The sequence below is a fragment of the Denticeps clupeoides genome, chromosome 4, assembly GCF_900700375.1.
Source record: "Denticeps clupeoides chromosome 4, fDenClu1.1, whole genome shotgun sequence".
Taxonomy (NCBI): domain Eukaryota; kingdom Metazoa; phylum Chordata; class Actinopteri; order Clupeiformes; family Denticipitidae; genus Denticeps; species Denticeps clupeoides.
In genome coordinates this window covers 10,520,033-10,537,205 of record NC_041710.1, presented here as the reverse complement: position 1 = coordinate 10,537,205, position 17,173 = coordinate 10,520,033, and the positions used below count along the sequence as shown (strand labels likewise).

The 17,173-nt window shown below is 38.5% G+C and overlaps 1 protein-coding gene across 1 annotated transcript in view; it reads right to left on the bottom strand.

The window, feature by feature from the left end:
- Window positions 1–1,694: 1,694 nt before the first annotated feature.
- LOC114789272 (vasoactive intestinal polypeptide receptor 2-like) overlaps window positions 1,695–17,173 on the bottom strand; it is a 30,922-nt gene continuing 15,443 nt past the window's right edge. Inside the window, exons 5-13 of the mRNA XM_028978502.1 lie at window positions 16,512–16,609; window positions 15,844–15,976; window positions 11,987–12,137; window positions 11,669–11,729; window positions 8,489–8,558; window positions 8,306–8,397; window positions 7,680–7,806; window positions 7,331–7,372; window positions 1,695–5,512 (exon numbers count right to left, since the gene is read on the bottom strand). Of these exons, the coding sequence (XP_028834335.1) occupies window positions 5,339–5,512; window positions 7,331–7,372; window positions 7,680–7,806; window positions 8,306–8,397; window positions 8,489–8,558; window positions 11,669–11,729; window positions 11,987–12,137; window positions 15,844–15,976; window positions 16,512–16,609 (948 nt within the window). The 3' untranslated portion in view covers window positions 1,695–5,338. The remainder of the gene's footprint in view (window positions 5,513–7,330; window positions 7,373–7,679; window positions 7,807–8,305; window positions 8,398–8,488; window positions 8,559–11,668; window positions 11,730–11,986; window positions 12,138–15,843; window positions 15,977–16,511; window positions 16,610–17,173) is intronic.

Below are 17,173 nucleotides of genomic sequence, written 5' to 3'. Positions count from 1 at the left end.
AACCTGCTGCTCAGTGCAAATTAATATCATCTAGTCCAGCCCCATCTGATGACCTATAAAAAGGTGTCTCATTACCAAGGTGTCACACAAGGTGTCACACACGTCTTGTGGTGGGTAAAACCCCATTGAGATCATACAAGCCCGGCAAAAAATACTGGTTAGAGAAACATTTCTGTTGCTGTTGGGGCTGTAATCCAGAAGTGGAAAGGACTTCATGTCACAATAAACTGGCCACAACCTGGTTCTCCCCACAGGATTTCTGACAGGGATGATAAATGGGGGCAGTGGTGGCCTAGCGGTTAAGGAAGCGGCCCCGTAATCATAAGGTTGCCGGTTCGAATCCCGATCCACCAAGGTGCAACCGAGGTGCCACTGAGCAAAGCACCGTCCCCACACACTGCTCCCCGGGCGCCTGTCATGGCTACCCACTGCTCACTCAGGGTGATGGGTTAAATGCAGAGGGCAAATTTCACTGTGTGCACCGTGTGCTGTGCTGCTGTGTATCACATGTGACAATCACTTCACTTAAAGAGCATTTAGACAAGTCTGTGAAATACTTAGCGAACATAGCCAAGTCAGTAGGCACCAAAATTGAACTATTTGGATGCCATAATACCTGTCATGTTTGGAGGTCAAAAGGCATATATCCCCTAAAACAGCAAACTAGCAGTGAAGTTTAGAGGTGTACTAGGTCATTCTTGATTAAAACGTGGTGAAAAACAAGATGAGAGTGAATGTTTTAGCAGGACAATGATCCCAAACAAGGATCTCAACGAAACTCTCAAATGATTTCAGAGAAATAAATCTGCTGACCTGAATCCTATACACAGAACTAAAGCTCAGAATTTATAGAAGAATCCCATACAAGAGGCATCTTAAAGATGTCATCACGATATTTTCCCTGTGTCATTCCATTTCATTACACATAACTTGGACATCTATGGTTTGATGCATGGAGTGGATGGGCTGTTACTGACGTCTGGTAATAATTTCATGTTATTAGCACCTTTATAGAAATATATTTACTTAGAAAACTGATGCAGTACTCAATAATTCTTTTACCCACTCTACCACTGACAAGTGCCTTGTCCTGTGGTAAAAGAATTTCAATTGTAGTTCATTTGAATTGTGGAGAATTAGTATGTCATCTGCACTGTTTCAGAATGTTTCATCAATCATTCATGGGTCGATGTGCTGCAGGTCAACGGGGTATTGATGTTGCCTGAAAAATAAGCCATTAAAACAGAGGCCATCACCAGCACAGCACACTCAGTGTTTAATTCTGTTTGGAATCCTCACAGCTTTTAAGCAAGCTGCAGAGTGAACTAACAATAGCTTGGCCATAAAAAAACTAAACTAAAAAAAGAGGTGTTCTTGTTTCCTTTTTGTACTGGCAGCAAGTACGGTGAAATGGAAATTTGGAGAATGGGAGCAAAATGTGAATCCTCAAATGAGCACTGACAGGAGATGCTGCGATAGCAGAGTGACTACTGTGTAATATCCTGCTTTCTCATCCATCCATGAGATTAGATTTCAGTCCACATGGCACCTATGAAACTCAATGGAAGAAAAACCTTTATTTTTTTCATATGAAAACATATGGATTTTAAAAGTAAGGTAAAGTCCACAGAGCACATGTAGAAAAAATGTTTATTTGCAGTTTCACTGACTTCTGCAGAAATGCAACGGCAGACACAAAAACTTTTAAAATCACATTATACACAGTGACGTTTACTCTGAAGCAAGGCATGGAAATGGAGCCATTGGACATATTTACTATAAAAAGGTGTGTTAAAAAAGTCCCTTCTCAGCCTTACCAACAACAACAAAAACCCAACCAAAAATTCCACCACATACTAATACACTGAACAGATCACTGTGCCAATTTCAGGGTCAATTATCTTGCCCATTAAAAAAAACTGATTACAATACTGTCACTGTTAATGCTCAGTAGAGCAGTAGAATAACACCTACATGGTAGTAGAACACAACCACATGTTCTGGTTACAGCTGGACATTTGTACCCAAGCACAGTACATTACAAATGTTATCAGGACAGTGTGGCTGAAATGTCCATATGTAAATTAAATATTTAATACCAAGAAATATAGAATAAAAACAGTGATTGTGTGATTGTTTATGTGTGGTACATTTATGCATACACTGTAAATGTATATGTAAGTGATGGGGGAATGGGGTTTTAAATACCTTCTTCTCCGTCATGTCTATCCAAGGCCACCGCCAGCTTTTATCTCAAGTTCACCCCGATGTCTGAAACATACACTCCTTTAAAGAAGCATTCTCTGTTTCATCTTCTATAATAACACTATTAGAAGCCATCATAAGATTATTTGTCTCTAAGAAACATATGAGAAAGCTCAGTCTCAAAAATTGCATAGTCAGTGTAGTGAGTGGAATTTCACCCAGAAGTGCCTGTTCTTACTGCAAGTCACACAGGCACTTTACACTTCTAGGGGAACTTGACTGCACTCTTATCTTACCAAAATGGCTTTATTAATATTTCAAATGTTAAAAACAATTAATACAGCAATATTTTTTCCTGCCTGTCCCTCCTTTCTATACTTATCTCTATCAAAGTTTATAATTTATATTAATTGCAAATTTCCAACAAAGTGAGAAAAAGCATTCTTTGAGAATGTGGATGGCATATTCAGGACCCTGCTGAAAAATTAACACCATCTTGTCCCAAACACAACAAACACACTTATTATTAATTCAATTTAAGCCAAAAGGGAACTGAGCTCGTAATTACTGTTGCTGAGGCTGTGTACAGGTCTGTGTCACATCACTCAGCAGTGATCGATTGGCACCGCCCCCATCATCTCATCACTGGTAGAATACAGAGTGCTGCTCGTGACTCAGACCTTGCAGGAAACAGTTCATGGTGCCGTGGTGACAATGCCACAGTGATTTAATCACAGCTAAATTAGCTCAGTGAAACTGAGAAAAAGATGGGAAAGGAACAACCAGTGATGAACGGGTCTTTAAAAACAGCAAGCTCTGGTGATGTTTGATGAAGGTACTTCATGTGTTGTACAGTTCACAGCATACATTGTTTACCAAATGCCAACGAAGCACGCGTATCACGGGCAGGATCAGGACATGTTGGAAGCGCTGAATAATCATCGTTTTGTGGTCAGGTTTTATCAATGCTGTGTCTTACACAATCTTCCTGACTGGGGCATAAAAAAAATTCTAAACAAGATTCCACTCGGGATTTGAGACATGGTCTAAAATGCAGCATCACTCGGGAAGCTGTGACTTATCATGCTGCGGCACAGACTCGCCAAAAATGAAAAAAGTAAATCACCGTATTGTGGGTGATGCTGCTGGTGATGGTCTATTGGGACACGCCTGTGTTAACCTGTCCCCGGTCACATTTTAATCTGGTCACCCTGCAGATAAAGACGGGAATATACACAGTATAAAATGTTCTGGTGAAAGACACTGATAGGACAGGTGCACTTGAACTCCTCTTTTCTTTGGGTTTTGAGGATTTAGCGGTTAACCTGTTCAGAGAATTTCAGATCATATTTTCGTATCCAGGGTTTTTATCCAGACACCAGGCTGTCTGTGTTGATGTGACCGACAGAGACCACTCGATTTAAATTCAGCAGAAACACAGTTACTTTTACAACAAAACGCTAGAGGATTTGCGTTATATTTATGAATATTCATTTAATGAATCTTGTGTTTTCACAATTCCTTCCAAGTGACCACGACAATGCACAATGTTATCAACATTAAATCAAACTGTTGAACATCAGTTTGATTTAACACAAATAAATCTAAGGGTATTCACAAATTTACGCTGTACGCTGGTTTATAATTTCAGGTTTATCGGTTTGAGAATAAATGTAACCGCACTGACATTTGCATCCTGTAAAATGCAGTTGTGAATGGTGTTACATTTATTTGTAAGTCATAAATTATATTTTGTGAATCTTGTTACATTTATTGCAGAATCAAGAAATATATTTATCAATGGTGTGATATATATTTATGAATTTTTATACTAAACTGTGAATGGAACAAGGATCAAGGGATATTTGGAAAAGGGATATTTTACACAAATGAGAAAACATGCGACATGTTCTCCAAGTTACAACAGCCCATTTGTTGCCTATCTATTTACTGCATTAACAGGATGGAGTTATTTAAAAAAAAAAACAGTTATTTCATTTTTAGGGTTTAAGAAACTGTCTTTCCTACAGTCTCAATTCAAGCCCACTTTAGTGCATAATTCATTTATAGTTTCCATGCTTAGCTGCTCTACATTCAGAATGAATAACCAGTAATGGCCCAGTAGTGACCTCCAACTGTCTCACAGACAGCTGGTGTAAGCATGAAAACTTATCACATCATGTTTTCAGCATTTACATTAACCATAGTACAAGACTTTGGCCCGGAAATGCCTGTGTTGTCCAAAGTGAACACTTCCAGTGAAAAGTTTGGATGCACCCATTATGGAGACTAAGGTAAAGGCCATTTTGAAGAATTCAAGCACAAGAAAGCAAAGTATACAACATTAGTGAATGATAAGAAAGTGTTGAACCATCTGGATTGTTGGAAACCATCCACATCTAACTTAAGGTGTGAACAGCTGCCATCACAGCAAAAGCTCCCTGATTAGTTTTTTGTTGGTTTATTACGTAACCTCAAGTTTTATTTCATAGTCTTGAGTCTTCAGTTTTGTTCTATAATGTAAAAAATGCAATACTCATAAAAGAGTAGGTGCATTCAAACTTTTGTCTGGTAGTGTTGGTCCTTTCACATGACACCACAGATAATCCAAGTTATGTACATTCCATTGCAGGTACTGTCTGCCTTCAGACAAAAAGCAGACATATGAATGTTTCTATTTACAACAGTTAAATAGGCTCACTATGAAATTTGATATGTTAGATATCTGAAAATCTGGCAATGTGTGTGGTAGAAGCAAGATGTAAGGGTGAAGAGAACTCACAGAACATATAGAAAAAATGCGTGTCTTAAATGTTCCATTTTCAATGTTGACCACTGTTTCACCCCCTGCAAAACCAGCATCTAAACATCCTGTTGTGTCACTTGCTGTATCATTATCAAATACAATTATTGTTGTAAATTGATCTTGGATTGAAGCCACAATTGATATTCAGTCCAGAACCTTCACCCAGATGAATTTCCCAACCTAAAATCCTTTCATCACTCCCAGACAAAGAGGAATTTTCATTCTGGTCCAAATTCTTCTGGAATCTTTCTCCATTATTCACAGAACAGAGTGAATGCTCACAGGTGTGCTACGTGTCCTCCTTAAGTTGACATCTCCTCACACTCCTCACAGAACCGTTGTCTCAGTCTGCAGAAAGGACTGAGCCCGCATGTTCCGCTGTTGTACCGACTGGTTCTCCAAACCGTTCCTGGACCCCACTGCACCTAGGGGTTTTGAGTTTCTGGCAGTGCGGCAGTTGAGGCACATGCTGTGCCACTTCCTCTTCAGCTCCCCCTGGACCTGGACCAGACAGAAGGTGTGGCAGATAAATCAATCAGTGCAGCAGAGGTCTTGTTCCGTCTGATTTTGAATTTTTTTCAGCTTTTGAATTTCAAATGATCTTTTTTGAATCAATGTTTCTGATTATTTTGTTTGTACAATTTAGCTGTAAATAATTTCAGTGTATATGCTTCAATACCAGTATATGCTTGCTCAAATTCAATTAGCGAAATTCAGGCTCATTGTCAGGATTGCCTGCAGCTGGGCTCCACACCTGAATCCAATCCTGACTCCCCATAAATGCCGGAAGTTTCCGCCCGTTCTGGGTCTCTGGCATTTTCGTGAACTCTCTGCACGAACTTGACCTGGTTTAGTTTATGTGTTTTGAGTTCTGGCAATCGCCACACGCCTACGGGTTTGTTTCAGTTCTTTATTTATGTTAAATCGTTTTCGGCCACCGCGCCATTGTTTATTTGTATTTCTTTATTGTTTGTTATAATAAAACCCCCTTCCCAGTATGTCAAACCTCTGCGCTTCCTTCCCCCGTAAGTCCGTAGTCGTGACACTCATATATTAAACTGAAAAAAGGTTTTCTTCCACAGGTGAGAAGGTCATCATGCTGTTGAAGGGGGGTTCCAGTACACTTCAAATGTATTGTGGGACTATAGGTGTGTAATAGATAACTGCTCAGTTGACACTTTTAAAACCATTAGAAACAGCATGCATGCAGGCAGGTAATTCTGACTGTGTACAGTGTGTTAGTACGTGTTAGTGTGTGTGTGTGTGTGTGTGTGTGTGCTAGTGAACAGATGGGACTGGTCTTTGTGCAGACTTCAGCATGTGTGTCTGTGCTGCTAACTTTAATTAGTCTCCTTCCAAGAGCTTGTTTTATTCTCAGGGGTGGTCAGCAGAGCAGAATAGAAGAAAAAAATGAATGGAAAAAGGGAAGCTAGTGGATTGGCTGTAGTAGCCAAGCAGATAAGACACTTGCCAACAAACCAGAAGACCTGGGTTCAAAACCCACTTAGTACCATTGTGTCCTGGAGCAAGACACTGAGTGTCTCCAAGAGGAATTTCCCTCCAACTACGGATTGTAAGCCAGTCTGGATAAGGGTGTCTGATAAATGTCACAAATTTAAGTGATGTAAATGTAGAGAACGGTTAATGGGAAGAAGATCCTCCTGAATCCTGTACAGCACAGCAACTCAACAAACAGAAAAAAAACTCATCATACACAATGTAAAAAAAACACAAAAATCACCTAATTCGTTCATAGTGTCCATACAAAAAAAATTACAAATTAAGAACAGTCTAGCACACTGTGCAAAGAGATGAGGAAGTGTCTCAAAGGCCAGCCCATTCCGAGACCAAGATCAAGGGACACAACCAATGTCCAGGAGTCACAATTTTATGCCTACCAAGGTTTCTGAGAGGTCAAATAGAAAATATGTGAATGTGCTGGTGGTGGACCATATTAAAAGACAGCATATTTTCATCAGGAAAAAAATGTTCACAACTCAATTTTAAATTGAATAGTGACAGGGACAGTCCCTCTGGAGACACTCAGGGTTAAGTGTCTTGTTCAAGGACACAATGGTATTAAGAGGGGTTTGAACCTGGGACTGTGGTCTTGATGAACTCAAACACAGAAAATCAACAAGGCAGAAAAAATACAGCTTTTCCATTCAACACACAGGTATAATGCACAATATACATAATTTTGGCAATCATCCTTATCCATGTTAGCCCCCCTACTTGATTATGCATATTAATAATGTTAAGTGCTACTTTCACATAAAACTAAAAGAAAGAAAGAAAAAGGGCTCTTAAATACCTTACCTCTGTATTTAAAAAGCAGTACAATATTGCAACCACAGCACCCTGCAATATCAAACAATGTTTTGGAGTTATAACTTCACACTCAAAATCACAGATATTACTTTCAGGTAGTAAAAAGCACAAATAAAGTGTACCATACACTTTGGGTGAACATTGTGAAGGACATTTTTATGGATTACTAACAATAAACCAATAATTATAATATTATAATTACTTCTTTAAATCTAAACATTTCTATTCTAAAGCTATTTATTTGTTCTGGGAAATAAATGTCACCAGATTTAATTTTAGGTTTATTTAAATGAAAAAATTGGTCCACACTAAGATATGAAAACAGAACACACACTACCTGAAACGACCCAATGGCCAGGTCGAAGAATATCTTATAGTCGGCCATAGACTCATTCAGAGAAACAAACACCACGTAGTGAATACCGAATAATGGGATCAGGAGCAGAGTGGACTTTGCCAGTCGCCTGGAAACAAGAACAGAGGCTCACACAGGTTTGAGGGATTAGGAGAATTAATGGAAACACACAGAGAGAAACAAAATAGAGATGAATATATAGTCTATATAGTCTGTGTAACAGACCTTGTAAAGAGAGAGAGTGTCTGTGCGTGTCTGTGTGTAAACATTTTGGTGACACTAAGGTGGGATAATCTCCTTAGCAGACACTCAAGTACCAGTAGTGCAGAGGCGAAGATACATTCTCTCTCTCTCTCTCTCTCTCTCTCTGGCTTTCTCTCTCTCGCACACACACAGTCATAATTTGATTTATATTAACAGTGGCTTTAGATGACATCCTTTTAACTCCAATATTGTTTTTAATGCAGCCCTGCCAAATATTTATTAACACAAAGCAACAGTTTAATTGAGATGGCCCGATATCTGACATCTGATGAAGGGTGTGTGCACACAATAATACACATACACATAGTGCCACAAGCTGCTTTAATCCATCAATCTTCCAATACCTGTACTGTGATTGGTCGTTTCCACCGACATCTGGACACCTGATTTTCTGAACCAGGATGCGTATGATGTTCATGAACAGAATAAAATTCACCTGAAAAAAGATGCAGAGAACCTAGTACTTGTTGTAAGGCAATGTTGGCTATTGTGTGTGTGTGTGTGTGTGTGGACTGTGAACAATTTACCATGATGGAGAAGCCAATTGGTCCATTAATCACTGACATGGGTACAAGATTATCATTCCGCTCCCAGCACCTGTGCACACAACAACAAGCATACAAGATTCAGACTCAAAATTCAATAGGACACCCATCTGTCCATGAAAACCTTTTCAGATAATCGTATGCTTAATGAAAGAACATCAGAATTTTCTTCACTTATTCAGTAGGGATATTATTTGATCTCATGCAGGCATTTTTCCCACTGAAATTGTGCAAGAGAAAAATTAATGAATCTCCATCTATCTATCTATCTCTCTCACACACACACAGACACACACATATCAGATTATCAAAGAATTTGCAGCATTTACATTTCATAATTGAGCATTAGTCTGACATTTATTTCTGTTATCAGAGCAACACACAGATAACACACCTGTCAGTCAGATACACACACACACATGTGCACACACACAAACGGGTTCCCCTGCACACACTTTAATGTCAAATTACTAGGTACTAGATATTATAATTGTATTATTCAGTGTGTTGAGTACATTTAAACAGAATTTATTGCATTGTAACAAGAAGGAGAAATATATTTCTATTATGAAATCAGATATAGAAATCTCATAGTAAAAATTAAATTTAATTAAATGTTATAAATGTTATAAATGATTAGCTGGAAATTGCTGTTAATGAATGAATGGATATCTGTTCAATAAAAAATTAATTAAAAAAAACATTTACAGCATTTTTCAGACACCCTTATCCAGAGCGACTTACAATCATTAGATACAGGGAAAGTCCCCCCTGGAGCAACTTAGGGTTAACTGTCTTGCTCAGGGACACAATGGTAGTAAGCGGGATTTGAACCTGGGTCTTCTGGTTCATAGGCGAGTGTGTTACCCACTGGGCTACTACCACCCTGTGGTACAATAACATTGATATTTATAAAATGAATACCTGTTCATACAATTACATATTTAGATAAATAATGAAGGAACAGTTTACCAGGATTTATTTTATTTGGGTCTGGACCTATGTCAGAGATGGCCCACGACCATGTCTGAGTGATGACAAGAGCCACAATGACATATGAAGTGAACAGAACAGAAAACAGGCATGACGGCCAAAATCACAACTAAAGTGATCACTCAGGCATTATCTAAACTAAAAGGAAACAGAGAACATACACGTACAGACATGAACAGGCAAGCAGCAGGAAATGAATAAACTTAAATATAATTAGTATAAATTGGAAAAGATGGAATAGTAATTAAGGCTGGCAGGGAGACAAACAAGAATATGGTGCCACCTGATGGGTCAGAGGCACCAGGACACTGTTTCTCAGCCAAGACCCCTGCTTTGTTTTGCCACCACAAAATTTGATGTTTGTTTAAGGTCTCAAAATAGTTGTGACAGGCTTTTTTTTTTTACCATGGTATAGCATATTATCTTCTTTTCAAAGGCGCCTTATCACAAATTTGGGTATCACATTTCTGGAGTTTTGCCGTTTGGTCCAATTCTGGCATAATATAGGTTCACAGCTGCTGATGTGGTTGTCTTTGACATATTTTTCATTTAATGTTGTGCCAAATGTTCTCTATGGGTGAAAGATCTGGACTGTAGGCAGGCCAGTTCAGCACTTGGACTCTTCTCAGACGAAACCATACTGTTGTAATACCTGGAGTATGTGGTTTTGCATTGTTCCTCCCTAAAATAGATGTTGTCTAGAGGGGATAATATTGCTATTTGACTATTTATACCTTTCAGCATTCATAGATCCTTCTGAAACATGCAAGCGGCACATACCAATTGCATGTTCAAATATGGCTTCTTTTTTGCATGATAGATCTTTAGATGGCAACCACAGTAGTCCTGGCAGATTGTGTTTACTGTCAGTGGTTTCTGGAAGTATTTCAAGGGCCATATCGTAATGTCATAATCATAACGAAAGAGTAATGCAGTCTCATGTGAGGGCTAGAAGATCAATCTCTGAATCTTTTGATGATGTTTTGCACTGTAGATCTGCAAACCCTTTGCAATTTGATGTTGAGGAACAGTCTTCCGCAGTTGTTTTCACAGAGAGAAGAGACTGGACATATTTACTTCTGAATGACTTTGCCTCTCCAAGACACGTTTTATAGTGAATCGTGGCCTATTACATTAATTAACTGATTATGTTAATTTGAAAAGAGCTCATTTAGTGGATAAAGCTGTACAATTTCCCAGTTTGAACATTAGTTATGTTCTGTTTGGAATAAAATATGTGATTTGTGAAATTGGGCTGGTGATTTGAAAGTAACATCCCAACCTTTCCAAAATTTGAGTTGTATTCCATTATCCACAAAGCCAACACATTACTACAGACAAGCAATTGACCTATATAATTTCTTAACAACATTCATCAGGAGAAAAAGAAGAAAAATAAACTTATGCTTATACCTGAAAATGATTTATTTCAGGTTGTGCTCATTTTTGATTACAGTATAAACCTGTCTTTATATCCCCATGGGTAAGCAGTATCTATTCATAGTTAAATCAGTTATAGTTAATTATCAGATAATTAGTTCATTTATTTAGATGCACATTCAAGAATAAAGAGACAGCTCAATTGCTGATCGATGATGATAAAGTGCCATTTAATCTAAATTCAATTATTGCACATTTGAGTAGGCTAATTATAATTGATATGATTAACTTCCCTGTAATCCTCTTCATTTGTGCATTAGTGAAGCACAAGTTGTGGTGAACTACAGATTTGTGGATGGACTTTGCATGTAGTGCTGAGAATAGACATGTTTTTCAAACATCTCCTGGTTCCTCGCCCAGCCCAGAACCATAAGAACCATCCATATTTTTGAGCGTTGTACAAAGACAAATTTAGAAATATGCTGTGTTTCAAAATAGGTTTGCTCATAGCAAACACATCTAACATGTAGCAATGCATATATAGCACTCATAGAGATGCAATGGAATGCTGTGCTCAGTAATGCAAGTCATTAATTATTTCTTTCTTTGACAATGATGACTTCTTATTCATTGTGTAATATTTTCCATTCAAACTCATCCCATGGGAAATATTTAAATGATCATAAACCTTTGAACAAAAATGCAAAGGTAGTTAGAGATTTTCAAAAACAGTTCCCATAAGAACACACTCACTCATTGAAAAAATCCAAAAAACACACACTGACTCACCCCGTATCTTCAAGATAAGCCCTGGTAAGTGTCCAGGCAAAGACAAACACAGCTGGGACACCTGCAATCATTCACACATGTCAGCAGTAAACATGCATTGTTACCACCAATTTAAGGATGCTTACACACAAACAAATGTATATTCTTAGGCCAAGCACAGAATTATTATAGTTGTTTATAGTTGTTAATATCAGAGAATTTCTTTAATGAACAAGAACTAGAGGAACTAGAAGTTTGCTGGACGGCAATCTGGCAAACATGGACATGTTAACAAGTGTGTATTGATTTTTTTTGTGTAAACGTGTTTATACTTCATACCCCAACCAATGAGCAAGTACACTTTGAAGTGTCGGTTCTCAGAGAAGATGACAATGAGAAGCGTGTGCAGGTACAGCCCCTCCACCAGCAGCCAGAAGAAGTTGGCCATGATGAAGTAGTGGAAAACCACCAGACTTGCTCTACAACCCACCTACAGCAAGAACATAAAGATTAGAGTGTGTTTCGTTGTACACCTCCGCTGTTATCCCACATCTATGACATTTTGTGCCTTTTCAAACTAAATGTTTTTCAGTTTTGGCCATCTTGCTATTATTAAAGAATGTATATGTTTTCTTTGTTTTCTTTCTTAATATTGCAATTAATTTATTACTATGGGTTTGTCTAGAGTTTGCTTGGCTGTTCAATGTCAGATGAATCAGAAAACAATCAGAAACATACCCTGAGGTTTATCAGCAAAACATTTGCATCTTTAGCAGAAAAATTAGGTAGAAATAATAAGACAAGTTGCAAATTTGTACATCTCCTCTTTGGGACAATAGTGACAACATTGTTTTACCTCTCAGCCCCCAAAGCCAAATCAATCCTACATCATAGATGTCCTTCCCTCATAATTTTGATCTGCTCATCACCTCTTGATCTGGTCATCACAACAAATCTTTCTGTATACAATTAAGGTGTGTAAGACTGTCATGAACCTGACTTTGTGGGGTGTTCCTGACCAGAGTTTTGGGTTTGCACAATGTAGCCCTGATTTCCTGATTGTCTTTTTTTTTGTACCTATGCATAAAAATGTATCCATGTATCCATGTGCCATGTCCGTGTCCAGTCATTAATATTTTACCACTCTGCTGTTCCTGTCTGTCACTGAGTTTAAGTATTTGTCATTTTGAGTTCAAGTAAATCCCTTGACTGTAGTAGTGCACCTGTGTCCTTTCCCTCCAGCCCTACTCCCATCGCTGACACAGACCATTAAGTTGTCTCAATTGATCTACCATTTCTGCGGGAGAATTCGGGAAGGTTAAAAACAAGCTGTGCTGCAGCAGTGAGGTACAGTATCCTAGTTTGGAGAAGACCAGTGGTTGGATAAGTATCTGTGTAAGATGTGTCAAGAAAAATGGACAAATCATTCTTATGTTGTAGAGAAAGAATTAACACGAGTGAGAGAGATTGTTAATGTGAGACAAGAAGGAAAGATAATTGTCCATGGATACACAGAGGTTACATCCAGTAATAAAAGCAGAGATTGGAGAATTGTCCAGGGAGATTTTAAGATCCTGCTGTGGGGAAGAATCAGTGGGAATGAATAGAAGATTTGGACTGGACTACATCAACTGCACTACATCCTCATACAGATTCCTGGCAAATCCAACAACTGCAGAATAGTGCAGCAAGGATCCTGATGAGAGTGTGGAAATATCAACACATCACTCCTGTTCTCTGCTCACTTCATTGGCTCCCCATCTTTGCAAAATTTGAATGTAAGGTAACCCTCCTAACTCAACAGTGTGTCCATGGTTATGCATCACCCTACTCACCCCACTAAGTTCAACAAGATCCCTCTGATCTGCACCTTCAATCCACCCCCTACTTAGATAAGCTCAGCTCAGTGACAGGGCATTCTGTGCTGCTGCTCCTCGTCTGTGGAACGCCCCCGCTGAACATCACAATCCACTGAGGATTGTGGACTCAAGAACATATAAACTGATAAACTAAAAGGATTAAGAAGTGATGCAGAGAATATTACAAAAATCGGAAATCATTTCAGGACAAGCTAAAGTCAGATGAAGGTTGCACAGCGTGACTATTAGTGGCATGTATCAGAGATCAATAAACCACAGACCGAAGTGCAGCAACTTCATTCTCCTCTACACAACCACGTGAGGATTCAAAACGGTCTTTTTCACTCATCCCGGTCAAATTAGACATTAAAGTTTTATGACATTCAAAGACATGAAGGTTTTGCAAGTTTAATTTGCTTTTTTAAATTGAAGCCAGTCTGTGTGACAGAAGACGGCATTAGTGCAGCGCCACACAAATCCTTTACAGAAAACCACTTTTATCATCTTATGTTGTGTTTTCCAGCTTGATCACAAAACTTAATAATTAGCTCATCAGTATGACTTCTGAAGGGAAACCATAATCTGTGCTGAGGGTCCCCAGGATTTAAAATGAGACCCAGAGTCGCAGAGCTGCTTACAGACAAAGAAACACAACTGGAGTTCAGTTCTGCAATTTCACATAACACATTCCTAGATCCACATTAGTTTAGAGAACAAATTCACAAGGATAAGATAAGAGAAGAAGTTGCAACTTGGCAATGACCCAGAAGAAAACTAATAAGTGCGATACAAATTCCTTAAAAATGTAATTAACAGATATGACCCAATCAGATGATACTCATAATCACATTATTGTAATGGGGCAGTGGTGGCCTAGCGGTTAAGAAAGTGGCCCCATAATCAGAAGGTTGCCGGTTCGAATCCCTGACACTGAGGTGCACACAGGTGTCACAATGACAATCTTTTCATTTTTCACTTTGTAAAGCAGACAGGCTCCTTCTAGATCCATGCTAACAACAATTGTTGACTTCTAACTGCGTTTGGTATGAAGTTTGATCAACTGCATGTTTGAAACCCAGAGAATTCCTACAGAATTACTTTGAAGAACATGAAACCTTCATATTCCATCGCTTTTGAACCTTACTACCATCTATCGTAAAGTTAAACTGTTCATCCATCGGTGATATGGTTGTGCTCTACAATGTAACAGCTACTTCCTTGAGCCCTAACACATCTGTCCAACAAATTGGGCTGGTGATTTATGATCAAGCCTGTACAGAGTCACACAGACAAAATGCTTTTCTGCCAAAACAGTATCTGGACTGTCTTGAATTTTTATGGTCTTCATGGTCAGTGTTAAACTTGAGCAGTAATAAAGGCATACTATCAATACCTATGTCAAACAATGTAGAACTCTTTCTGTATCTTAGGTAGTCCTTTGTTAACTATGTTAACTTTATTTACTATGTTGTCTTAAATATTTTCTGTTTTGTTCAAATTGCTGCATGTTCTCTCTTATTTTATTTTATCCTGTTTTTTTTTTTTATTCTTTATTTTTAATGAACTTTTCATCCATGTCTATCCTGTTCCGGGTAATGTAATTTTTTCTTTTTTCTTTTAATGTACAGCTCCTTTGTTGTGTTAAAGTGCTTTATAAATAAATATGATATTGTATGGTATCATTGCTAACCTTATGTTTCTGAGATGTGGATAAATGTAATGTAAATGATATAAATAACTGTAGTTACAACAGAATTTGTAGATCAATCCATTCTTAAGCAGAGACACCATCACTATGCCTAATGACATGCAGGACTGACATCACAATTATTTGCTTGAAGATGGACTTGATGTAGAGCCTCAATTACATGCATTTGCATTTCATTAATTGATCTTTTTAATGAAAAAGTCAGAAACATCGGGAAGGGAAAACAAATGAATGTAGTTAACATTCCAAGCGTTCTGCACCCAAATTACCAAACTGTTTTATGTTTAACTTTAATCACATGTACAACAAGAAATGCTTCAATCACCCTAATCATGATATTCTCCATTCAGGCCCAAACTGGAGCACAGGCAGTAGTTCCAACACCTTAAACTATATGTGTATCATCATACATAAATCTCCAAATAATACACACAGACAATGTGTTAGTCAACTTCTGCATGTATTATTAAACTGGACCCAAACTGGACACTCTGCACATAGAGCACAATCATACAAATGTGGGTTGTAAGGATGGTAATCTATTTTACAAGGCTTCGACTTTGTTTATATTCAGTGTGATGAATAAACATGTTTATGATGTATACGCGCCTGCATGCATGTTTGCATACCAGAGAGCCCTGCTCATTGCAGTGTATGTTGTGAGAAAAGAGGATCTCGTCCTTCACCAGCACGGCTACGGCTCTCAAGATGAACGACAGAAAAAGGTTCAGATGAATGTAGTTCCTAGTACAGTGGAGCTTCCTGTCAAAAGAGAATATACACACATACAAGATATATAATTAATTTAATGTAAGAATGCTCTACGTGCTGCTCGCTTATCACCTTATATGGCTTTCTGTGTGGTAAACAAATACATTGATAAAAATCTGTTTTTCCAACATGTCAAACACTTTTTTTGGTGTGCGATGGACTGTGTAAAGGATAATAGAAACAGGTTCTGCTGTTAAAACTCAAAGATGCATCAGGTTTCGTGAATATTTTAAAGGCAGTGCCTCGCTCCCCAAACATTACGAGTGAATCTTGCCACAAAGGAATAATGCACAGCATATTCCAGGGTCAGGTCCTTCTGTTTACAGTTCATGACTTTAGGCATTAGCACTGGTCCATACCTGATAATGACAATTCAGACCCATGTCACACCAGAAAGTGAGCAAGATCAGTCAAATCGGAAACTGAGAAGGTATTCAAGATCAACCCTTACTTTTAACAACCAAATTCCCAAAACCTGTAGTTTGCTCATAAATGGGTTAGAGATGACGTGTGTGAGGGAGAGTACCTGAACAGGATTAGAATGCCGCTACCCGTTGTCAGGGCAACCAGTGAAAGGCCGTGACCTAAGGTGTAGAGAGTCCTCACCACCATGTAGAATATCAGCTACACACACACACACACACACACACACACACACACACACACACACAAAAGAACAGTCATAAACCAAACTTCATTAACTCTAGCATTAACCTCAGCAACTACAAAAGCTGCTGATCAACCCAACACACACATACACACACACACACAAAAGAACAGTCATAAACCAGACTTCATTAACTCTAGTATTAACCTCAGCAACTACAAAAGCTGCTGATCAATCCAACACACACACAAACACTTGCCTGTCAAATTTCACTGCACAAAGCAGAGAAACCAATTTAGATATTCTAATGAGAAGCAGAGACACATTATACACACACTCTCTCCTTCTTTCTCTCACTCTCACGCACACAAACACAACAGGTGCTGGAAACACAGAAGGTTTTCTCGTGGGTGTAACCATCACCACAAAAAGGCAGGGAGATGCCACCCCGCTTCCATCGTTCTACTCCTAAACAACAGAAGGGCAGAAATCCGATGACCCAATATCCCATTTAGACACATTTAGCCAAAACGATTAGCCTCCCAGGAACTATGGAACAATTTCCTAAACTTCATGAAATG